Source organism: Oncorhynchus masou, chromosome 27 (genome assembly GCF_036934945.1).
Source record: "Oncorhynchus masou masou isolate Uvic2021 chromosome 27, UVic_Omas_1.1, whole genome shotgun sequence".
Taxonomy (NCBI): domain Eukaryota; kingdom Metazoa; phylum Chordata; class Actinopteri; order Salmoniformes; family Salmonidae; genus Oncorhynchus; species Oncorhynchus masou.
The window spans coordinates 33,858,907-33,884,080 of NC_088238.1; the positions used below are offsets into that span (position 1 = coordinate 33,858,907).

A 25,174-nucleotide genomic window follows, 5' to 3' on the forward strand; every position below is an offset into this window, starting at 1 on the left:
ACATATCAAAATAGCCACCGTTTGCCTTGATGACAGCTTTGCACACTGGCATTCTCCCACGATGTAGTCACCTGGAATGTGCCTTGTTAAAGGTTAATTTGTGGAATCTGTTTGAGCCAATCAGTTGTGTTGTGACAAGGTAGGGGGGTATACAGAAGATAGCCCTATTTGGTAAAAGACCAAGTTCATATTATGGCAAGAACAGCTCAAATAAGCACATTACATCATTACTTTAAGACATGAAGTTCAGACAATATGGAAAATTTCAATTACTTTTAAGGTTTCCTCAAATGCGGTCGCAAAAACCATCAAGCGCTAATGATGAGGACCGCCACAGGAAAGGAAGACCAAGGGTTACCTCTGCTGCAGAGGATAACTTCTTTAGAGTTAAGTGCACCTCAGATTGCAGCCCAAATAAATGCTTCACAGAATTCAAGTAACAGACACATCTCAACATCAACTGTTCAGAAGAGACTGCGCGAATCAGGCCTTCATGGACGAATTGCTGCAAAGAAACCACGACTAAAGGACACCAATAAGAAAAAGAGACTTGCTTGGGCTAAGAAACACGAGTAATGGACATTAGACTGGTGGAAATCTTTCCAGACGCCTCACAAGTCCTCAACTGGCAGCTTAATTAAATAGTACCCGCAAAACACCAGTCTCAACGTCAACAGTGAAGAGGCAACTCCGGGATGCTGGCCTTCTAGGCAGTTGCAAAGCCATATCTGAGACTGGCAAATAAAAAGAAAAGATTAAAATGGGCAAAATAACACAGACAGTGGACAGAGGAACTCTGCCTAGAAGGCCAGCATCGCGGAGTCGCCTCTTCACTGGTACTATTTAGCTGCCAGTTGAGGAATTGTGAGGCGTCTGTTTCTCAAACAATGCACTCTAATGTACTTGTCTTGTTCTCAATTGTGCACCAGGACCTCCCACTCCTCTTTCTATTCTGGTCAGAGCCCGTTTCTGCTGTTCTGTAAAGGGAGTAGTACACAGCGTTGTACGAGATCTTCAGTTTCTTTGCAGTTTCTCACATGGAATAGCCTTCATTTCTCAGAACAAGAATAGACTGATGAGTTTCAGAAGAATGTACTTTGTTTCTGGCCATTTTGAGCCTGTAATCGAACCCACAAATGCTGATGCTCCAGATACTCAACTAGTCTAAAGGCCAGTTTTATTGCTTCTTTAATCAGAACAACAGTTTTCAGCTGTGCTAACATAATTGTGAAAGGGTTTTCTAATGATCAATTAGCCTTTTAAAATGATAGACTTGGATTAGCTAACACAACGTGCCATTGGAACACATTAGTGATGGTTGCAGATAATGAGACTCTATATGCCTATGTAGATATTCCATAAGAAATCTGCCGTTTCCAGCTACAATAGTCATTTACAACATGTCTACACTGGATTTTTGATCAATGTGATGTTATTTTAATGGACAAGAACATTTCAAAAAACTTGTTTTCACTGGGGTATTGTGTGAAGATTGATGAGAAAAATAAATAATTTCATCCATTTTAGAATAAGATTGTAATGTAACAATGGAAAAAGGGAAGGGGTCTGAATACATTCCGAATGTATAGCATATTCATGCAATGCCCTGATGCATTTATTGCTCAAATCTTAGACAGCTTAACCGTAAGGTGGACAATTATTGTTTTAGGGAAGTAATAATCAATACAAACAATAGGCTATAACATTTTGAATATGCTACACATCAAAACACAACTAATTGTTTTTGATTTTATTTGTCATTGGCAGTTTTTAAGGACACGGATCATTTGGTCAATATCTCTCATTTATTGATGGAGCTGGCTCCTTTTTCTCTCTCTCTCTTTCTACTCTCGGTTCTGAATGGGCATGTTTGGGTCTATTTTTTCCACAGGCCTTTTCGGGAACAGGTCTGACTGTCCTCAGGTCCATTACTTGATAAAATAGCTGTATTGTTTAGGTTGCTTTGAATGTACTGATATAACTTTGAGAAGAACTCTTTTGTATCAGAGTTGTGCCTGTGGATCAAATGCGTATCTGCCCTCTCATTGGCTAGAATGTCCCCGCCTGATCCAACCTCCTTTGCCGACAATTATTCCCATTGTTAGAGTGGTCAGTCCAGTATCTGGTCAGTGTGTACACATTCTTTGATCACTATCACTAGTTATCAGTAGCTAACGGAAAGAAATGGCTAGGTAGCTAACTAGCTTCTTCTTACATGTACTACTAAAGTTAAAAAGCGCTGGATTGGTGTAAACATACGCGAGCAAAAGTTTCCTTCCGACATCTTTTTTTGCTCCAGTCTGTACGCTATTCCTTTTAATAAATCTAAGTCACGACGAGATTTGACCTAATAATCAACCAAAATCACCTTATGTATTCCTGCCCCCAGTTGCAAGAAGTGACACAAAACACAAAACATTTCACAAAAAACTAGCCTCCCACGCATGCTTTCTATCCCTAATACTAAAACCAAATATAAAAAGAAAATATACATATTTTTATACCAAATAAATAATAAATAAAACCAAATAAAAATGGGCAAATCATAATTTCAAATAAAAATCAAAAAATGAATAGATATAAAAACACTATAATAACCTTGCTGTCCACTAATTGGCTGAAATTCCTTAAATTTAGGAAGAGGCTACCACAACCAAGCACGCTGTCACCTTATGTTATACCTCACCCCAGTCAGATTTAGAACAGCCAAACCTGGCCCTGACAGTCCAGATTGCATCCAGGCCTTCATCTAAAGCCAGACTAAGCTCAGAAGACCTATCACTTTCTACATCAGAGCCTTGGAGAACTTATAAAGGGATTCTCTATGTCTGCTTTCCACGTGGCATCCTATTCCATACACAGTGCACTACTTTTATCCAGAGCTCTATAGGCCTGGGAAAACATAGTGCACTTTGTAGGGAATGCAATGCCATTTGGGGCACAGCCTATGTTATTTTTATGGCCTATTCAAGACTTCTCAAGGCACTGGTTAGATTAAGGGTCGTCCAAATCAGAGTGGAGAGGCCCAGTCACGCCAAACAGCCCCTAACAGTCTGCTCTGAGTTATGGGGTCAGGGACCGAGGGTGCAGGGGTGCCCCTGCACGCACCCATTCCTCTTTCTCACCAAAACCATAGTTCAGAGGACACAAGGGGATGGGCTATGAGGGGCATTGGGCCACAATGGTAACAGAAACACTTGCATTGTGGAAGGTGATTTACGGTGGTGTGTGTGGTGGGTAGACTCATGCAGGGCGGGGGTGCCGTCCCTATTGAAGATTTCACACAATAGGAGACATTTTTGAAATTCCCACTTTATTTTGGATGTAGAGCAGCGACTTCTCAAGGACAGCAAGAGGAGTTGGCACAAGACACACACACACACACACACACACACACACACACACACACACACACACACACACAGAGAGAGCTAAACAGGAAACACACAAAGAGAAAGAGAGGGATATTCTTGGACTGTTCAGGTTTTGATGATTATGATGTCACGTCATCTCTCAGAAGGATGATTGTCTGGGAAGGAAGTATCACTGTGGTGTAAACGTCAGCCTCGAAACGTTAATGACTTGGAGAAGATCTGCAAAGAGGAGTGGGGAAAAATCCCTCCTGAGATGTGTGCAAACCTGGGGGCCAACTACAAGAAACGTCTGACCTCTGTGATTGCCGACAAGGGTTTTGCCACCAAGTACTAAATCATGTTTTGCAGAGGGGATGAAATTCTTGTTTCCCTCATTAAAATGCAAATCAATTTATAACATTTTTGACATGCATTTTTCTGGATTTTTTGTTGTTCTTATTCTGTCTCTCACTGTTCAAATAAACCTACCATTAAAATTATAGACTGATCATTTCTTTGTCAGTGGGCAAACGTACAAAATCAGCAGGGGATCAAATACTTTTTTCCCTCATTGTATGTCCCGTGCCATTATTATATATTGTTATGTTTTTATATTAAGGAGAATATAATCAAATTTAGCTGAATAAAATAGAAAGGATATTTTTCCCATTCGGGAGCGAGTGGCAATATGAAGTGTCTATATTGAGCGTAAAAGTAATCACTTGAAACAGGTCCCATGGGCTAGTTTTAGAGATATTTGGAAACTTAAGCTGTGAATAATACAAACCTTACAATGTCTTAGCGAATGGGTTTGTTTTTTCCATTATGCCAGGTAGTCTTTGCCTGTTATTTCACTCCACCCATCAACCACTGTTTGAAGAGCATGTATCCTCTCGATAAGCGACAGGTGATATTCTGCCAGAATTCTGAATGCCATGAGCTCTCCAACCCTGTTCCTGCAGCTACCCAGTGCTTAATTTGGTAAACAAAGTGAAATCGGTTTGGGAACATCAATAGTAACATGTTTTCACAACGAAACATTTCATTAAACTGTTGACAGCCCCTCTCTCTGCACACTCTAGAAAGGAGGAGAGAGCGGAGGAGATGGAAACGCATGGTGGTAAGATATTCTGTAGCTAAAGGTAATGTGTCAGCCTATTAATTATAATAATTGTAACGGTTCTCGTCTGGTGAAGGAGAAGCGGACCAAAATGCAGCGTGGTATTTTTGATAAATGTTTAATGACAACGAAAAAACAAACGGAACGTGAAAACCTATACAGCCTATCTAGTGACAACAAACACAGAGACAGGAACAATCACCCACAAAATACTCAAAGAATATGGCTGCCTAAATATGGTTCCCAATCAGAGACAACGATAAACACCTGCCTCTGATTGAGAACCACTCCAGACAGCCAGAGACTTTGCTAGATAACCCCACTAAGCCACACACCCAACACCCCACAAAACCCCAAGACAAAACACACCACAATAAACTCATGTCACACCCTGGCCTGACCAAATAAATGAAGACAAACACAATATAATACAACCAGGGCGTGACAATAATGTAAAAAATGCCCCATTGCTAGGCTATTCAAAATCAAATAAAAATTCACTATAATTGTAGGCTAACCCTGTACAATCAATGAACCAACAGGATCGCCTAGCTCATGCATAAAATGTAAATGTGGTAGGCAATATATATATATATATATATATATATATATATATATATATATATATATATATATATATATATAGGCCTATGCATAAGATCTAATATGTATATGGGGGTTTTGAATGAATCATCACCTTTCGCTGTGTTGGGCTTTCAAACAACAAACATGTTTTCCGCTCAGTTTCCACCTGTTGTTGAACTTCATTGTTTAACTTGTTCATTCACAGTGAGGTGAGTTTTAAAAGCATGACACTGTTTTGATGATAAGGGTTTGATGTGATGTCAGAGTGGTTCGAGAGACAATAGAGCAGCGAGCACCAGACCATTAGAGACCTGATGGTCGTTAGTGAGTTGGGTAGTACCAATGCAATATCCAGAGTGCATAAGAGGAGATTACCGTGACTCAACTGTCACATGGAATTCCTTTTTTCAAGAAAAAGTATCACTTTATTTCTGCATTGATCGGAATATTTATTGGCGCATACAAACCGGCTTAAGTTTCGGCATAAATTGCCTGAAGTACCCCCTCATGTGCATTTTACCAGTAGGTCTATGGTCTCATGAGTCTTCTTCAATTACCCCCTGTGGATAAGCCAAGTACCCACATGGGTCCTTGTACCCCTGGTTGGGAACCACTGTCCTAGGACCACAGGTAGTAGCACAGGCAGTGAACGTGCGAGTTGGCTATACACAGTAGTAGCAGATCTGTGACCAGGCTCCACAAACAGGTCTAGCCTCACTGGACCCCCTGCTGGGTCATTCTCACAGGACAACACAGTGTTTGCCTGCTCTCTCTCTCCTCTCTCACCCTCCAGTTTTCTCTTATTACCTCAGCCGTGCTAGCTCTACCAAGCAGATCAGCTAGTGTTATGGCAGAGGGATTTGCTTGTGTTTCAGTAAGCACTTTTACCCAGGACAGCCAGTGTGATATACAGTGTCTCTGTTTCTCTGTGTGTCTCTGCTCTACGAATGATAATTTCTATGCAAACAGTGCAGAGAGATGATGGAGGGGTAGTGTGGTAGTGGGGATGATCTATCTACTCACAGTGAGATTTATCCCCCAACAGATAACTGGACTCTGGGGTGGGCGTTATGCGTTCCAACACCCAGGTGGAGACCCCTGTAGGGGTGTGGAGTGGGGGCATAGGTGTGTGTGTGTGTGTGTGTGTGTGGGGGGGGGGGGGGTTAAATGTCTGAGGGGTTAAATGTATGTTTTCTAGGTTAAAGCCAGTCTATGTCTCTTAGGGGAGTGTTTTAAAGGAAGCCATATTGTTATTCTTTGTGATGTCTTGATGCTCATTACTCCAGAGCTCAAAGGCAGACTTTGTCATCAGTGCTAGCACCTCAGAACAGTTAAGAAGGCTCTGTTCACTGCTCACAGCTGGACTCATGATCATAAACTCTGAGTGAGTTACAGTGCCTTTGCGAAGTATTCGGCCCCCTTGAACTTTGCGACCTTTTGCCACATTTCAGGCTTCAAACATAAAGATATAAAACTATTTCAGTCTCTCGATGTGCAAAACTGATAGAGACATACCCCAAGCGACTTACAGCTGTAATCGCAGCAAAAGGTAGTGCTACAAAGTATTAACTTAAGGGGGCTGAATAATTTTGCACGCCCAATTTTTCAGTTTTTGATTTGTTAAAAAAGTTTGAAATATCCAATAAATGTCGTTCCACTTCATGATTGTGTCCCACTTGTTGTTGATTCTTCACAAAAAAATACAGTTTTATATCTTTATGTTTGAAGCCTGAAATGTGGCAAAAGGTCGCAAAGTTCAAGGGGGCCGAATACTTTCGCAAGGCACTGTTAAATGTGTATTTTAAAATGGGAGTCATATCCACTATAGTTATTGGTTTTGTAGGGAGATAATATTTGTGGTTCACTATATTAGCTGATATACCTGTAGTTATAGCTGATCTAACTTTTTTTATTTATCCGGCTCAGCATTTTAGTGCTGAGCCGAGAACGTACAGAATAATCCAGTCACTGAGATCTAAATGAGCAGAAGCTATTTCTCTCAAACATGCATACACATGCATACTCCCTGTCATGCAGACACAGACAAACACACACACTTACACTAGACTAGTCCACACACACACACACACACACACACACACACACACACACACACACACACACACACACACACACACACACACACACACACACACACTAGTTGCAGATCTTAATGGATCTAACACACCCCTCTCTCTCCCATGGTCTACCCAGGACAGCCTGCACCTGCTGGGGTCCAGTGGGGTGCTGGGGGTCCCTCTTTATACTGCCTGGCTGGAGCTGACACACAAGGAGGTACAGTAGCATGGCCTCTAGTGTCTTAGCTCTAGCACTGGTGTTAGTTCTAGTACTGCAAGTACTGGTGGTAGGAGTAGTCTTGGGGTTAGTCTGGCTCTAGTCTGGTCTCTGGTCTTGCTCTAGTTGTGGTCTAGTCTTGCGGTGGTTCTATGGTTAGTTTGGTTCTAGTCCATAGTGTGTTATCCAACATGTTGTCGAGTGTCTCACAGGTTTGCATGTCTTTACAGCAGGGTTCCCCAACTAGATTCGGCCCGCGGGTGCTTTTATTTGGACCCCCAAGTTTTTTTTAGGCCAAAAATTATGCACAAAAATACAAAATTGGGGGGTGGGACGGGACATAAAAGACTGGATAAACACCAGTCAGCTCCAAGTGATTTTTTAAAAAGATATCTGTTCTCAAGAATTCCCACCCATAATAGAGATAATAGAGAGATGATTGATTGATTGTGTGCAAATGTAAGCAAGGTTTAAGATGATTATGTTTTAGTCAAACATTATATCTGTATGGGCTTCTTGCCGTCAATTTGCAGTCTACAAATGACTTGTAAACATGTTCCGGCACCCCAACCTTCCCCTAAAGTAAAAATCGTTCCGCGGCTGAATCTAGTTGATGATCCCTGCTTTACAGACTCCATTCTTTAACAGAGTTACTTCACTTCTTGTCGTGGGTTTCCATTTGATTTCCATTCATTTCACTGTAGCTACATTTTCCTTCACTGAAAACACAATGCTTACCGATTAAACCTGTGTGTTTGTGTTCGTCGACATCTCTCTATGCTGCAGCCTCTCAAACAGTTACAGGGAATCTTGCAGGAGCGCTGCGCACCATGAGCTACAAGCACCTACTGTAGCGCTCAGCACAGGACGGGTTCGAATGGAGGTGTTTATTGTGAAGTGAGGAGTCAGATTTCAGCCAATCACCAGTCAGAATGGCCCTGACACAGAGATGGATCTCTTTCCCCGCTGACATATTTTCTCTTATAGGGCTGGTCGTGTGACCAAGGGAGCAAATAGGAGCAGCAGGATTAAAGAGATTATCTGGTGCTTTTGTATACTTTTTAGCCAGTAGCTCTCACAAGCCAAACGTGGTCCCCGATAATTGCGTACTATGTCACATATATAGTACGCAATTATCGGGGACCACGTTTGGCTTGCACGTTCACGCAGATGGGCAGTGACCCTGGGCATCTTTCTTTTGGTGTTTTTCAGATACTGTATGCACACCTCGTCATTGCTCTCTCGCTCTGCTATGTGTGCATCTTGATAGCTGTCACTCAAATGTCGAGGGACTGAAGCTTAATGGCTAGAATTCTAATTGATGTTGGCAAGATTAGGAGTTGGGTGCTTTCTGTCAGTGTGGATGATACTCTCTCTTTAACTGTTAATCTCATCAATTTGATTTCCTCTGAGTGATAATAAGGATACTTTGGGATAGTTGACTTGCTAATAGGAGAGATTAATTGGGATTAATGTATTAAAGATGGCAACATTAAATGGATTGTGTGAAGGATTAAAACGTGGGCCTTCCAAACCTCTCCAGCTGTATTGGTTCCAGCACGGTGTATGCATAACACCAGGACATGATGAGCTAAGCGTAGTGTGTGTGTGTCTACTTGTGAGTTACAGTAGTAGAAAACCCCCAATGTTTAGACAGTGAGTCATAAATCTGCCAGTCTCCACGTGCATTCATGACTGCCTCTTCCTCCCATCCCTCTCTCCCTCCCTCTATCCCTCTTTTACTTTCCCTCTCTCCCGGTCTCTGTTTCTCAATCTCTCCCTCTGTCTGTCTCTTGATGTCTATCACACACTTCCTTGTTCTCTCCATACCTCCCTCCCTCTGTGTTCTAATCCAGGGGCGTTCAACGGGGGATCCATGGTACTGCGGGGGGGCGCGGAAGTTATTGGGACAGTTACATTTTTTATATGTTTTTATGAATATCGCAAACAACAACAGATTACATGAATGTTGAATTTCATACCTACAGTAGAAAAGAAGATAGTACCTTTCCAACTTTATTTCTGGGGGGGGGGGGATGGCCCTATCCCTCACCCTCCGATCCAACAGGTCCCAGACATGCTCAATGGGATTGAGACCCGGGCTCTTCGCTGGTCATGGCAGAACACTGACATTCCTGTCTTGCAGGAAGTCACACACAGAACGAGCAGTATAGCTGGTGGCATTTTCATGCTGGAGGGTCATGTCAGGATGAGCCTGCAGGAAGGGTACCACATGAGGGAGGAGGATGTCTTCGCTGTAATGCACAGCGTTGAGATTGCCTGCCATGACAACAAGCTCAGTCCGATGATATTGTGACACTCCGCCCCAGACCATGACGGACCCTCCACCTCCAAATCAATCCCGCTCCAGAGTACAGGCCTTGGTGTAACTCTCATTTCTTCGATGATGAACGCAAATCATTTACTTTTTGCCAGTCCTGTCTGGTCCAGCGACGGAGGGTTTGTGCCCATAGGCGATGTTGTTGCCAGTGATGTCTGATGAGGACCTGCCTTACAACAGGCCTACAAGCCCGCAGTCCAGCGTCTCTCGGCCTATTGCGGCCAGTCTGAACACTGATGGAGGGATTGTGCGTTCCTGGTGTAACTCGGGCAGTTGTTGTTGCCATCCTGTACCTGTCCCGCAGGTGTGATGTTCGGATGTACCGATCCTGTGCAGGTGTTGTTACATGTGGTCTGCCACTGTGAGGATGATCGGCTGTTCGTCCTGTCTCCCTGTAGCGCTGTCTTAGGAGTCTCACAGTACGGACATTGCAACTTATTGCCCTGGCCACATCTGCAGTCCTCATGCCTAAGGCACGTTCACGCAGATGGGCAAGGTCCTTGGGCATCTTTCTTTTGGTGTTTTTTAGAGTCAGTCAGAAAGGCCTCTTTAGTGTCCTAAGATTTCATAACTGTGACCTTAATTGCCTACCGTCTGTAAGCTGTTAGTATCTTAACGACTGTTCCACAGGTGCATGTTCATTCGTTGTTCGTGGTTCATTGAGCAAGCATGGGAAACAGTGTTTAAACCCTTTACAATGAAGATCTGTGAAGTTATTTTTACGAATTATCTTTGAAAGACAGGGTCCTGAGAAAGGGACGCTTATGTTGCCGGTTTGCCTGAGTCGGGGTCCCTGTGCAAGAAATTGTTGAAGACCCCTGTTGTAATTCCTGTGTCCTATTCCAGACCAATTGCCGTTTGCCAGAGAGCCAGAGATTCCATGCAGCTCATGTAGCATGACTCAATGATAGAGAGAGAGGAGGGAGAACGTGGTCAGGAGAAAGAGAACTTGTGAGGGTGCTGCGAAGGGATTTATTATTAGTGCTGTAAACACCTGTCTCCTGTCTCTGTCTTTTACCCCTCTCTCTCTCTCTATCTGTCCCTTTCCTCCCTTACTCACTCTGTCCATTTCTCTTACTCATAAGCCGTGTTAATGTGTAACAGCATTCACTGCCAGACATTCTTCTGGGTGTTTGATGCTTTCAATACTCCTAGGCTTGTATAAAACATGTATAACAGTAACCTTTCACACCTATCGTGGGGAGTTTCTAGTAAGATAGTAATTTCACAGATATTCCAACTAGCTTTAAATTTCAATATCCGCTCACAGGATTCCTATGATAGAGACTCCATATTTGAAGGTTTCCTATTCCTCAGCATATCATTTGTCCGGCTCAAGATATTCAGAGGACAATGCTGCTGTCCATCTGGCATCGCCCAGAGAAAGAGCAGAACACTGATATATGTGTGTGTGTTATAGAGAAGGCATCAGGGTAACATATAGGGTTGAACGTCTGCCTCATGTCCTGTGGGAGAGAGAGCAACATTGTTACACATTGTATATCCTCAGGGTGTGTGTGTGTGCGTGTGCGTGTGCGTGTGTGTGTGTGTGTGTGTGTGTGTGTGTGTGTGTGTGTGTGTGTGTGTGTGTGTGTGTGTGTGTGTGTGTGTGTGTGTGTGTGTGTGTGTGTGTGTGTGTGTGTGTGGGTGGGTGGGTGGGTGCGCATGCATGCATGACAGCTCTAGGTTTACAGTGCCAGAGGATAGGTGAGGTGACGGTCAAAGAACACATGGGGACGTACACTGACACCCAACCCCACACAAGACAGGCACACATACACACCAGACCAAACACACGCATACACACACCATGCATGCACAGACACACACACACACACACATTGAACATTTGCCTTTCCCCTCCCTCCGTAGGAGCTCACAAAGCAAAGGATGGCAGGAGATACAGCTGTTCAAAAAAATTCTGGAGGTTGGAATGCGAGAGAGACAGAGAAAGAGAGGGCAAGAGGTTGGCGATTGCATTTCCTCGGTGAAACCCACATCAAATCAGAGCCTTTGCTCCCGACTTCCTTCCTTATGAAAATACCCCCGCTCACCCTTTCCTCTCCTCCGCTAGTAACTTCCTACAGCGCGGGCCTGACTCACACATTTACTTACTTGAGGTAGTCCATCGTATGCGATGATGACTTCCACTACTGCTTGTGGGTTTGTTGATGACTGTATAATCCGATGCGGGATGCACACGATCTGCCACAGACAGAGCACACAAAGGCCTGTCCCGTTGATGCTGGTGCAGGCGTTGTGGTCGTATGCCTTCTCTGTCGATCCTCTGGTATCCGGACAGCATGACCGAGCCATCTAAGCTGGTGGTGTCTGACGGATGCCTCCATGCTCCTGCAGTTGGTTCTCGGAAGATTCTCTGCGTGTGGAACACGGTCCTGCCATGTCACTTTCAAAATGCATTGTAGGCATTTTATGTGAAAGTTATTTTACGTGTCGGCTGTAGACTGTCAATGTTTCACGTCCATAAAGGAGTGTATATACACACTGCCACTTTGGTGTGTAGGTTTAGGTTGTTGAAACCCCTCTTCCTTAGCCGTCCAAAGGAGGATGAGGCCTGTTTGACCCTATTCTGGATATCCTGGACGATGTTGGGGTCGTCGGAGAGGATGCTTCCAGGATATTTAAAGTGTGGCACAATGGCAAGTGAGGAGTCGGAGATGGAGAACACGGGTATTTCAGGCAGAGGATCAGATGACCACTAACATAGGACCTCTGTTTTTGGGATGTTAACAGACAGCCTCAACAGCTGCTGTGAGGGTGGCTTGTAAAAAAGCTTCTGGGGTATGTGCCACAGGAACGCGTTCATCGGCGTTACGTGTTCAGATTAGAGCTTCGTGGCGGAGCCTCCTAATGTTGAAGAGGTTCCCGTCCAATCTGATGTCCCCAGGGTTTCCCCGTTGTCTTTGTGCAGGAGTGTTGTGACACAGCGGAGGAAGACTGATACGCACGCGCACACACACACACTCTCGACACCACACACACTCTCCCACTCCACGGCCCTAACACTGCCTTGTGACTCAAAATGTACAGTCATGACATTAGCAGTATTACAAGTCCTCATAAAGTGGCTTTGATTTTAATTTTTCAGTGTTTTTTTCCACCTCTTTTTGTTTATAATCTGATACATCCACCACTGACCTTAACCTCCCTCCCGGGTAGTAAAGTTGTCATATGTGTGTCAGACAAGAGGTCTAAGGATGAAAATATAATGTTAGTTAGTCAGTGTTCAGTCCTAGGGGCTATTTGGGGGTAGTTACCGCAGTGTTTTCTGTGTTGTCAGCTCTGTCAGTAATCTTACACCCTACATACCGTGCTGCAGGGCACACTGAGTGGTAAAACATTTTTTGAAACTTTCGTAAACTAACACTCACACTTGACTTTTCCCCTCTACCACCACTGACTTTGCTGAAAGCTACTTTGAGGGAAATGTACTTACTATGACTGACGTATGTGGTTGTCCCAACTAGTTATCTTAAGATCAATGCACTAACTGTAAGTCGCAATGGATAAGATCGTCTGCTAATTGACGTGAGGCCATAACATGGAGTGTTATGCCTGTACTGACTTGTGTTAGAGCTGAAAACAAGTACACAGAGCGAGAGTTAGTTGGTTCACACACTCAAAGAGGCGGTGAGAAGAGAGAGGGTGTGTACGCATGCGTTTGTGCTTTTGCGCGTGCGTTTGTGCGTGCATCTGTCTGTCTGTGTGGGTTACTTGTTGCTTGTGTTCTCTGACCTTCTCCTCTTTGTCAGTCGCCGTATGGATCAAGTGTGTTGCTATGGCACCAGCTAGGCTATCGTCCCCAGAGACGAGCTAGGAGACGAACGGCAGAATTGTCAACACCCCAGAGAGAGAGAGAAAGAAAGAGGGGGAGAAAGAGAGAAAGAAATGGGGTAAACTGGAGACTCCCAGGGGGCCCTGTCTGTGAGCCAAGTCCACTTTTAGTCGGGGATCAGAAACTCTGAAGTGAAACTGTATAGGGCCTAGGCCTTCGTTTCTTCTGAAAACTCTGTTGTAACTCGATACATTTCTCCCATACATACAGATCTAACTGTCGGTATGCTGAATAACAGTCAGTGTCACTGAAAGCCCCATTCCATATAAAGGGCAATATTATTTCACACAGGACTTAGTCAAATGTCTACTGTATGTATGTCTTGGAGCTGTATTGGGGAAGTCCCTTTCCTCTGTGTGTGGGTGTGGGTGTGTGTGTGTGTGTGTGCGTGTGCGTGGGAGACACTTGTGACCATTCACCCAGCCGATAGCTGGGTAATGTTTCAAATCAAATCAAATGTTATTTGTCACGTGCGCCGAATACAACAGGTGTTGACCATACAGCGGAATGCTTACTTACAATCCCTTAATTAACCAGCAATGCAGTTTTAAGAAAAATATGTGTTAGGTTAAAAATAGATAAGTAAAAAAATAAGAAATAAATGTAACAAATAATTAAAGAGCCGCAGTAAAATAACAATAGCGAGGCTACATACAGGGGGTACCGGTACAGAGTCAATGTGCCATTTAGTCCAGGTAATTGAGGTAATATGTACATGTAGGTAGAGTTAAAGTGACTATGCATAGATAATAAACAGAGAGTAGCAGCAGCGTAAAAGGGAGGGAGGGGGTAGCCATTTGATTAGCTGTTCAGGAGACTTATGGCATGGGGGTAAAAGCTTTTGAAAGGCCCTTTTGGACCTAGACTTGGCGCTCCGGTACCGCTTGCCGTGCAGTAGCAGAGGGAACAGTCTATGACTAGAGTGGCTGGAGTCTTTGACAATTTTTATGGCCTTCCTCTGACACCGCCTGGTATAGAGGTCCTGGATGACAGGAAGCTTGGCCCCAGTGATGTCCTGTGCCGTACCCACTACCCTCTGTAGTGCGTTGCGATCGGAGGCCGAGCAGTTGCCCCTGCGCATACGTCAGTACGTCAGACACATACCGGACCCCTATCCTGGGATTTCAGTGTGTGTGAGTGTGAAGTGAGTTTCGAGCACAGACTGCTGCAGACCCTACACCGTTCGGTGTGGACCCCTATATACCACATCTGGGCCTGCATCTGTTCCTCTCCATCTTTCTTTCTTTCTCTCCTCTCTCGGGCCTATCTCTCTCTTTCTCTCTTTTTTCTCTAGATTAGAACAGACCATGCAATTACACACTCTAGTGATTAAACACCTGCATTCCCAGCCTTGCATGGCTGAGGACATAGGGGAACACAAAGGTGAGACTGACTACATATCCTCCACTCTGTGTGGTTTTACTAACTACTAGCTTCTGTTGAAGAAAGTCTGTCACCACCACTCACATTGGCTCACTCAACAACATGGTTCAGAAGTGAAGAACCATCACAGGCATTTAAAGGGGCAATCTGCTTTTGAAATAGGTTACATTTCTCCAGCCTCAACCCTCAGCTATTTACCAAATCAGTGACAGTTTGTTTTACTCACTGCTTTAGCACACTCTGCTAACCCTGATGTCCTTGCAGTGTCTGAATCCTGGCTTAAGAAGGCCACCAAAAATTCTGAGATTTCCATACCCAACTATAACATTTTCCGTCAAGATATAACTGCCACAGGGGGAAGAGTTGCAGTCTACTGCAGAGATAGCCTGCAAAGTAATGTCATACTTTCCAGGTCCATACCCAAACAGTTCGAACTACTAATTTTAAAAATTACTCTCTCCAGAAATAAGTCCCTCACTGTTGCCGCCTGCTACCGACCCCCCTCAGCTCCCAGCTGTGCCCTGGACACCATTTGTGAATCGATTGCCCCCCATCTAGCTTCAGAGTTTGTTCTGTTAGGTGACCTAAACTGGGATATGTTAACACCCTGGCAGTCCTACAATCTAAGCTAGATACCCTCAATCTCACACAAATCATCAAGGAACCTACCAGGTACAACCCTAAATCTGTAAACAAGGGCACCCTCATAAACTGGCCCTCCAAATACACCTCCGCTGTCTTCAACCAGGATATCAGCGATCACTGCCTCATTGCCTGTATCCGCTACGGAGCCGCAGTCAAACGACCACCCCTCATCACTGTCAAACGCTCCCTAAAACACTTCTGCGAGCAGGCCTTTCTAATCGACCTGGCCCGGGTATCCTGGAAGGATATTGACCTCATCCCGTCAGTTGAGGATGCCTGGTCATTCTTTAAAAGTAACTTCCTCACCATTTTAGATAAGCATGCTCCGTTCAAAAAATGCAGACCTAAGAACAGATATAGCCCTTGGTTCACTCCAGACCTGACTGCCCTCGACCAGCACAAAAACATGCTATTGCAGTCCGCCACAGGATCGAATAGTCCACGTGATATGCAACTGTTCAGGGAAGTCAGGAACCAATACACGCAGTCAGTCAGGAAAGCCAAGGCCAGCTTCTTCAGGCAGAAATTTGCATCCTGTAGCTCTAACTCCAAAAAGTTCTGGGACACTGTAAAGTCTATGGAGAACAAGAGCACCTCCTCTCAGCTGCCCACTGCACTGAGGCTAGGTAACACGGTCACCACCGATAAATCCATGATTATCGAAAACTTCAACAAGCATTTCTCAATGGCTGGCCATGCCTTCCTCCTGGCTACTCCAACCTCGGCCAACAGCTCCGCCCCCCCCGCAGCTACTCGCCCAAGCCTCTCCAGGTTCTCCTTTACCCAAATCCAGATAGCAGATGTTCTGAAAGAGCTGCAAAACCTGGACCCGTACAAATCAGCTGGGCTTGACAATCTGGACCCTCTATTTCTGAAACTATCCGCCGCCATTGTCGCAACCCCTATTACCAGCCTGTTCAACCTCTCTTTCATATCGTCTGAGATCCCCAAGGATTGGAAAGCCGCCGCAGTCATCCCTCTCTTCAAAGGGGGAGACACCCTGGACCCAAACTGTTACAGACCTATATCCATCCTGCCCTGCCTATCTAAGGTCTTCGAAAGCCAAGTCAACAAACAGGTCACTGACCATCTCGAATCCCACCGTACCTTCTCTGCTATGCAATCTGCTTTCCGAGCCGGTCACGGGTGTTCCTCAGCCACACTCAAGGTACTAAACGATATCATAACCGCCATCGATAAAAGACCGTACTGTGCAGCCGTCTTCATCAACCTGGCCAAGGCTTTCGACTCTGTCAATCACCATATTCTTATCGGCAGACTCAGTAGCCTCGGTTTTTCTAATGACTGCCTTGCCTGGTTCACCAACTACTTTGCAGACAGAGTTCAGTGTGTCAAATCGGAGGGCATGCTGTCCGGTCCTCTGGCAGTCTCTATGGGGGTGCCACAGGGTTCAATTCTCGGGCCGACTCTTTTCTCTGTATATATCAATGATGTTTCTCTTGTTGCGGGCGATTCCCTGATTCCCCACCTCTACGCAGACGACACCATTCTGTATACTTCCGGCCCTTCCTTGGACACTGTGCTATCTAACCTCCAAACGAGCTTCAACGCCATACAACACTCCTTCCGTGGCATCCAACTGCTCTTAAACACCAGTAAAACCAAATGCATGCTTTTCAACCGTTCGCTGCCTGCACCCGCATGCCCGACTAGCATCACCACCCTGGATGGTTCCGACCTAGAATATGTGGACATCTATAAGTACCTAGGTGTCTGGCTAGACTGTAAACTCTCCTTCCAGACTCATATCAAACATCTCCAATCTAAAATCAAAGCTAGAGTCGGCTTTCTATTCCGCAACAAAGCCTCCTTCACTCACGCCGCCAAACTTACCCTAGTAAAACTGACTATCCTACCGATCCTCGACTTCAGCGATGTCATCTACAAAATAGCTTTCAATACTCTACTCAGCAAACTGGATGCAGTTTATCACAGTGCCATCCGTTTTGTTACTAAAGCACCTTATACCACCCACCACTGCGACCTGTATGCTCTAGTCGGCTGGCCCTCGCTACATATTCGTCACCAGACCCACTGGCTCCAGGTCATCTACAAGTCCATGCTAGGTAAAGCTCTGCCTTATCTCAGTTCACTGGTCACGATGGCAACACCCACCCGTAGCACGCGCTCCAGCAGGTGTATCTCACTGATCATCCCTAAAGCCAACACCTCATTTGGCCGCCTTTCGTTCCAGTTCTCTGCTGCCTGTGACTGGAACGAATTGCAAAAATCGCTGAAGTTGGAGACTTTTATTACATCTCCCTCACCAACTTCAAACATCTGCTATCTGAGCAGCTAACCGATCGCTGCAGCTGTACATAGTCTATTGGTAAATAGCTCACCCAATTTACCTACCTCATCCCCACACTGTTTATATTTATTTACTTTTCTGCTCTTTTGCACACCAGTATCTCTACCTGTACATGACAATCTGATCATTTATCACTCCAAAATCTGCAAAATTGTAATTATTCGCCTACCTCCTCATGCCTTTTGCACACAATGTATATAGACTCTCTTTTTTTCTTCTTTTTTTTGTACTGTGTTATTGACTTGTTAATTGTTTACTCCATGTGTAACTCTGTGTTGTCTGTTCACACTGCTATGCTTTATCTTGGCCAGGTCGCAGTTGTAAATGAGAACTTGTTCTCAACTAGCCTACCTGTTTTAAATAAAGGTTAAATTTAAAAAATGATAATAAATAAACAGGGTGACAGCTTTGTTATTGTTTCAACAGCTGATTGCCCCTTTAAGGGTACAAGACAGGAAAGAGTAATGTCTGTGGTTACCATGAGATCTCAGAGGGCACCCAGGTACAGGTCCCGGGGGAGAATGACACTGTGCCAGAGACGGAGGTGTGTTCTCATTATAAATCGCATACCTGCATAATGTATATCACCTGCTGCAATACATATATCACCTCTGATTTCGCCATACATGTACTGTATATTATAAACCGGGTAGTTTGGGTCTTGGATGCTGATTGGCTGAAAGCCGTGGTATATTAGACATTATAAACTGGGTGGTTTGAGCCCTGAATACGGATTGGCTGAAAGCCGTGGTTTATCACGGGTATGACGTAACATAACTTTTTACTGTTCTAATTACATTGGTAACCAGTTTATAATAACAATAAGGCACCCTGGGGGTTTGTAGTATAGTATATGACCAATTTACCACGGCCAATGGCTGTATCCGCGTTGCGTCGAGCAAAGAACAGCCCTTAGTTGTGGTATATTGGCCATATACCACACCTCCTCTGTCCTTATTTCTTAACTATAAACTGTGTGGTTCGAGCCCTGAATGCTGATTGGCTGACGGTCATGGAATATCAGACCGTATACCACGGGTATGACAAAACATTTATTTTTACTGCTCTTTTCACATTGGTAACCAGAATAAAATAGCAATAAGGCACCTCAGGGTCTGTGGTATATGGCCAATATACCTCACGCCCTCATGCCTTATTGCTTAAATATACCACGGTATGCAGGGTTTGTTCTGGATTAAAAAGGGGCTTAGGTGTTGGGTGTAGCAAGGGGGTGTGGCAATGGGCGTGCTCGGCCCGTCGCCGAGGCTGAATTTTAGAAGGCTTTTATTATAAAACATTTTTTATAAAAAAACATTTTTTACACTGTTTGGACTTAGCCGACCCACCCAAGAATTTCAATGCCAGAAAAATCCCTGGTATGATGCAAAATTACTTATTTACTGCACTAATTATGTTGGTAACCAGTTTATAATAGCAATAAGGCACCTTTGGGGTTTGTGGTATATGGCTAATATACCACGGCTAAGGGCTGGATCCAGGCGCTCCGCATTGCGTTGTGCATAAGAACAACCGTTAGCTGTGTTATATTGGCCATATACCACACCTCCTTATTGCTTATTTATATAACGACCTGAGTAGGGCTGTGCTGGTCATGAAATTTTATCAGCCGGCGATTGTCAAGCAAATAACTGCTGGTTTCACAGTAAACTACCCTTTAATTAACATAAACACATTTAGCATCTCCTGGCTTCCACGCATAGCCTACAAGCCACTGATGCAGACCTTTGCAACATCTACATTTTAAAAAGTCTAATAAATCCATGTGATATAGCCTACACCTTCACAATAAATGTATGATTTATTTTAGACAGGTCTAAAGAAGCATGATATGAAGAAAATGTAGTCTATTTCAGAAGAACAGAATAGTATACTCTTGAGTTGTCCTTATGTTAGGTCCTGATCTGGCTGTGCCATATGGCTACACTAGTGCATTTAGCAGGCAAGATTTGCTTAGAATTTTGTGCCATTGTTTTATAGTATTACGATGCTATGGAACATAGCTAAATAAAATTGAAAGGACATTTCTTCCAAATTATTTCCGAGGGAGTGCTCACATGATTTCCGAGGGAGTGCTGACATGATTTCCGAGGGAGTGCTCACCTGATTTCCGAGGGAGTGCTCACGTGATTTCCGAGGGAGTGCTCACATGATTTCCGAGGGAGTGCTCACATGATTTCCGAGGGAGTGCTCACATGATTTTCGAGGGAGTGCTCACATGATTTCCGAGGGAGTGCTCACATGATTTCCGATGGAGTGCTCACATGATTTCCAAGGGAATGCTCACATGATTTCCGAGGGAGTGCTCACATGCGGCTACTCTGTGTTGAGCGGTTAACAAAGAAGCAGATTCTCCTATATGCTTAATTTAGAATGATTTATTCAACTTTAGCTGGGATTAAAACGTTGGGCAATATGTTTTGATGCGACTCTAATAATGATTTGAAAAAAGTCTCATGAAAGGCATGAGCTCTGCTTTGTTTCTTGTTTCTTTTGATAATATTCTCACCGGGCCTCGAATTTCCTGTGGCATCCGCCTTGTGTGGCCTAAATGCCCTCATACAAAAAAATCCATGCCTTTTTTTTGCACATTTTTGCACATTTATAAAAAACTGAAATATCACATTTACATAGGTATTCAGACCCTTTATTCAGTACTTTGTTGAAGAGTCTGTAATCGCTGCCAAAGGGGGCAGCGATTACAGACTCGAGTCTTCGGTATAACGCAACAAGCTTGGTACACCTGTATTTGGGGGAGTTTCTCCCATTCTTCTCTGCAGATCCTCTCAAGCTTTGTCAGGTTGGATGGGGAGCGTCGCTGCACAGGTATTTTCAGGTCTCTCCAGAGATGTTCGATCGGATTCCGGGCTCTGGCTGGGTCAATCAAGGACATTCAGAGACTTGACCCAAAGCCACTCTTACATTGTCTTGGCTGTGTGCTTAGGGTCTTTGTCCTGTTGGAAGGTGAACCTTTTCCCCAGCCTGAGGTCCTGAGCACTGTGGAGCAGGTTTTCATCAAGGCTTTCTCTGTACTGTGCTCTGTTCATCTTTCCCTTGATCTTGACTAGCCTCCCAGTCCCTGCCGCTGAAAAATATCACCACAGCATGATGCTGCCACCACCGTGCTTCACAGTAGGGATGGTATTGGCTAGGTGATGAGCAGTGCCTGGTTTCCTCCAGATGTGACACTGCATTCAGGTCAAAGAGTTCAGTCTTGGTTTCATCAGACCAGATCATCTTGTTTCACATGGTCCAAGAGTCATTCAGGCGCAAACTCCAAGCGGGGCTGTCATGTGCCTTTTACTGAGGAGAGGCTTCTGTCTGGCCACTATCATAAAGGCCTGATTGATGGAATGCTGCAGAGAGGGTTATCCTTCTGGAAGGTTCTCACATCTCCACATAGGAACTCTGGAGCTCTGTCAAAGTGACTATTGGGTTTTAGGTCACCTCCCTGACCAAGGCCCTTCTCCCTCGATTGCTCAGTTTGGCCGGGCGGCCAGGTATAGGAAGAGTCTTGGTGGTTCCAAACTTTTTTCTCTGACATGCACTGTCAACTGTGGGACCTTATATAGACAGGTGTGTGCCTTTCCAAATCATGTCCAATCAATTGAATTTACCATAGGTGAACTCCAGTGAAGTTGTAGAAACATCTCAAGGATGATCAATGGAAACCGGATGCACCTGAGCTCAATTATGTATTTGTGTTTCTGTTCTAAAGGTAACTGTAAAGAGGATATTATATTGTACCTTCCCTAACACAGCCCTCCCTGTCCCCCTGGGCATAAACACACACACACACACTCAACTATTTTCCAGTCCACTGCCGCTGAGTATGTGTTGCCGCCAATGCGTAAGGAGAGGCCTGGTGTCCCAATCCAAGTATGGAGTGGGGTTTCATTGAGTGTGCATGTGTGTGTGTGTGCATGCTGTTAATGGGCCTCTCTGCGTGCCAATGGAGTAGCTTCACCCCTCTTCTCATTAATCATACAGTGTCACTAGGCTGACACTGTTCCCTATGTAGTGCACTGCACTACCTTTGACCAGAGCCCTACATTGCTGTTAAATAGGGTGCCATTTGGAACATAACCAGAGAGTGTGAGAGTGTCTGCTTAGGAGGCCAGTACTGTATACCATTGACACTTCACCCAGAGAGCCATTGATCTGCTGGCCTGGCCTGTCAATAGGGAGCTGGCCACAACATCTACTACAACATCCACTAGACTTCTATGGTCATTCAGCAGACACTTCACCTACACACAGCTAAGAGGGTAATGTTCATTATCCACTCTGAGAACTGCCCCTCCTTTCTCTCATTCACTTACACTCATTAATTTAGCACAGATCTTCCTTGATGTTGAAGCATGGAGGATTGACAGGCATGTAACTCAGCCTCGTGTAATTTTTCCAGGCAACTGTTTCTTATCGAATATTGATCTTTTCTCATGGTTATGTGGCAAGGCGAGGAAGTAATTATTTTCTTGTGTTTGGCAGTAAGTGTGTGTGTGTGTGTGTGTGCGTGCGTGCGTATGTGTTGTGAGTGTGTGTGTGTGTGTGTGTGTGTGTGTGTGTGTGTGTGTGTGTGTGTGTGTGTGTGTGTGTGTGTGTGTGTGTGTGTGTGTGTGTGTGTGCGTGTGTGTGTGTGTGTGTGTGTGTGTGTGTGTGTGTGTGTGTGTGTGTGTGTGTGTGTGTGTGTGTGTGTGTGTGTGTGTGTGTGTGTGTGTGTGTGTGTGCGTGTTTGCATTTGTGGGTTCACGTGAATATGTGCACATTTGTCAGTAATGGTGCCACTACTTTCCCTCTCTCTGCTCTCTGATAAAGAGATTAGACAGAGAGCTGTGTGCTTAGCTCTCTATTCAAGCTCTTATAGTAAATCAAACCATTACAGAGTTCTAGTGGTGCCTTCGGAGAGTAGCCAGCCAGCTCCCAGTGCAGCTCTTAAATCAGGCCTGGCCAGCCAGAGTTATGACGCTCTACAGGTTGACCCAGTGTGAGTGCAGACCAGGGCATTTTGCGGTACTGAGCTGTACGTGGTACCAAGAGAAGTTGGCTCGACCTCAAGAAACACCGCCGCGCGCTCGGCTCGCTACCTCTACTTAAAAAGTTCAAAGCTTTTCGCGCTCTATACTTCCTACCTCCCTCTCTCATTTTCTATCTCTCGCTCTCTCTCTCTCCCTCAATGAGCCAGAGAATATCTAGGGGTTTCAATAGAGGTTACACTGCAAAGAACAGTAACCTAAAATTACTTACATCCTCAGACCAGTCCTGTGCGAATTACCTTTTTATTAAGCTTTTGTACTTTGTAAACGTCCAGACACAGTTGGTGGTGTGTTGTCTGAGAGCTATCCCACAATGGCCTGCTCCTGCTCCAGCTTCTGCTGCTGGACCACACCTGCCTGCCTTTCAACAGCCCATCCTCCCCATTGTCACACTTCCACAGGAAAGGGATCAAATACCCTCACTGCTAGACACACACCGTCCCTGATAAACCCTGTTTGTGTGTGTGTGTGTGTGTGTGTGTGTGTGTGTGTGTGTGTGTGTGTGTGTGTGTGTGTGTGTGTGTGTGTGTGAGTGTGAGTGAGAGAAAGAGAGAAACGGGGACAGATTGAGAGTGTAATGTAGGGAGAGAGTGTAACGAGGTCAGAAGCGCACTGTTTTTTAGGTAGGTCTTTATGTGGAAAATGTGAGTGTTTTGAAGGTGGAGAGTGGTGGAAAGGGGTGGGGCTAAAGGAGTGGTAGTGATAGTGCTGCTAAAGGATATTGTGTCCTGGCAACTGTGCCAGCCTGGGACTGCTCTGACCCAAAATGGAGCTCGCTCTCTGTTTCTGTCTCGCTCACAACTTTCTCTTGTTTTTCTCTTTTCTCTTCTTTTCTCTTTCCACTTCTTTCTAACTATAGTCTCCCTCTCGATTTCTGTATTTCTTTCCTCCCACAGCCTGTCTGCCCTACTATACACTGTCCTATTACTTTAATGTTATTTGTCAGTGGTAAACACTCTGCCGGCCCCTCTATCACTTTTTCTTCTTCTCGCTGTCACGGCTTTCGTCTGTAGAAGGAGGAGCGGACCAAAATGCAGCATGTTTGTTATTCATTTTATTATAATAAAGAAACTATACACAATAAACTAACAAAATAACAAACGTGCGAAAACCTAAACAGCCCTATCTGGTGCACAACACAGAGACAGGAACAATCACCCACAAACACACAGTGAAACCCAGGCTACCTAAATATGGTTCCCAGTCAGAGACAATGACTAACACCTGCCCCTGATTGAGAACCATATCAGGCCAAACACAGAAATAGACAAACAAGACATCCAACATAGAATGCCCACTCAGATCACACCCTGACCAACCAAAACATAGAAACATACAAAGTAAACTATGGCCAGGGCGTGACACTCGCGTTCTCCCTTTCTCATTCTCTTCCTCTCTTCTAACCCAATCTTGAAGCACCCAGGACTTCCTATCTTCTGTAGACTCTGTGGTCTTCTGCATTGTGATCTGTAGTTAGTTATTGTAGGGGCAAGTTCTTTACTGTTCATCTGAGGTGGGGTCTGTACGGGAGTTATTGTACGGGTAGACTATTTACCTCTTTACTGTTTTCCAGGGAGACAGAGAGACAGATAATCAACTAATCTGTGGTCTCGGGCCAGGCTGTGGAGTAAATACACTGTGAGACAATACTGGTCTTTCCACACAAGTCCACTGCTTTCCTATTGTTAGAGGAAATACATTTCTGCAAATGAATGTTCAGCCTGAGCTTTGACACTGCGTTTAAAACCTATGAGTTGGATCAGATTTTCTAAACGGATCTTAATTTCTCTCAGATTAACATTCATAGGCCAGAGCCCTTGATCAGGATAATTGCTCTCATCAGTGTCCGTTATGACCAAATTAACCTAATAGCTTTTTACTGTTTAAGTTTCATGCAATCTTTAGAATGCAAACTGTTTTCAAACAGTAAAGAATGAGTAAAAACTGATTTTCAAAGGAGAGCAACTTCTTCATTCCTCCATTATTGATGTTAGTTGTTTTTACCATTCCTGTAATAATCATCAGATCTATGACCTCTGTGTTCCAGCCCAACATTGGTCGACTGGGGATCCCCCATGGACCCTCAGGTGAGAAGGTGGCTGTGGTTGCTGTGGACGACTGTGACATTGCCATGGCAGTTCGTTTTGGCAACCAGATCGGCAATTACTCCTGTGCTGCCCAGGGAACCCAAACAGGACAGAAAAAGTGAG

The 25,174-nt window shown here is 44.6% G+C and overlaps 1 protein-coding gene across 3 annotated transcripts in view; it reads left to right on the forward strand.

Moving 5' to 3' along the window:
* The window catches only part of LOC135516057 (cadherin EGF LAG seven-pass G-type receptor 1-like), a 123,975-nt gene that overhangs the window by 63,177 nt on the left and 35,624 nt on the right, over positions 1-25,174 (forward strand). For all 3 annotated transcript variants that reach the window (XM_064940054.1, XM_064940053.1, XM_064940055.1), the window contains exon 8: positions 25,012-25,169. In XM_064940054.1, coding sequence (XP_064796126.1) covers positions 25,012-25,169 — 158 coding nt within the window. The remainder of the gene's footprint in view (positions 1-25,011; positions 25,170-25,174) is intronic.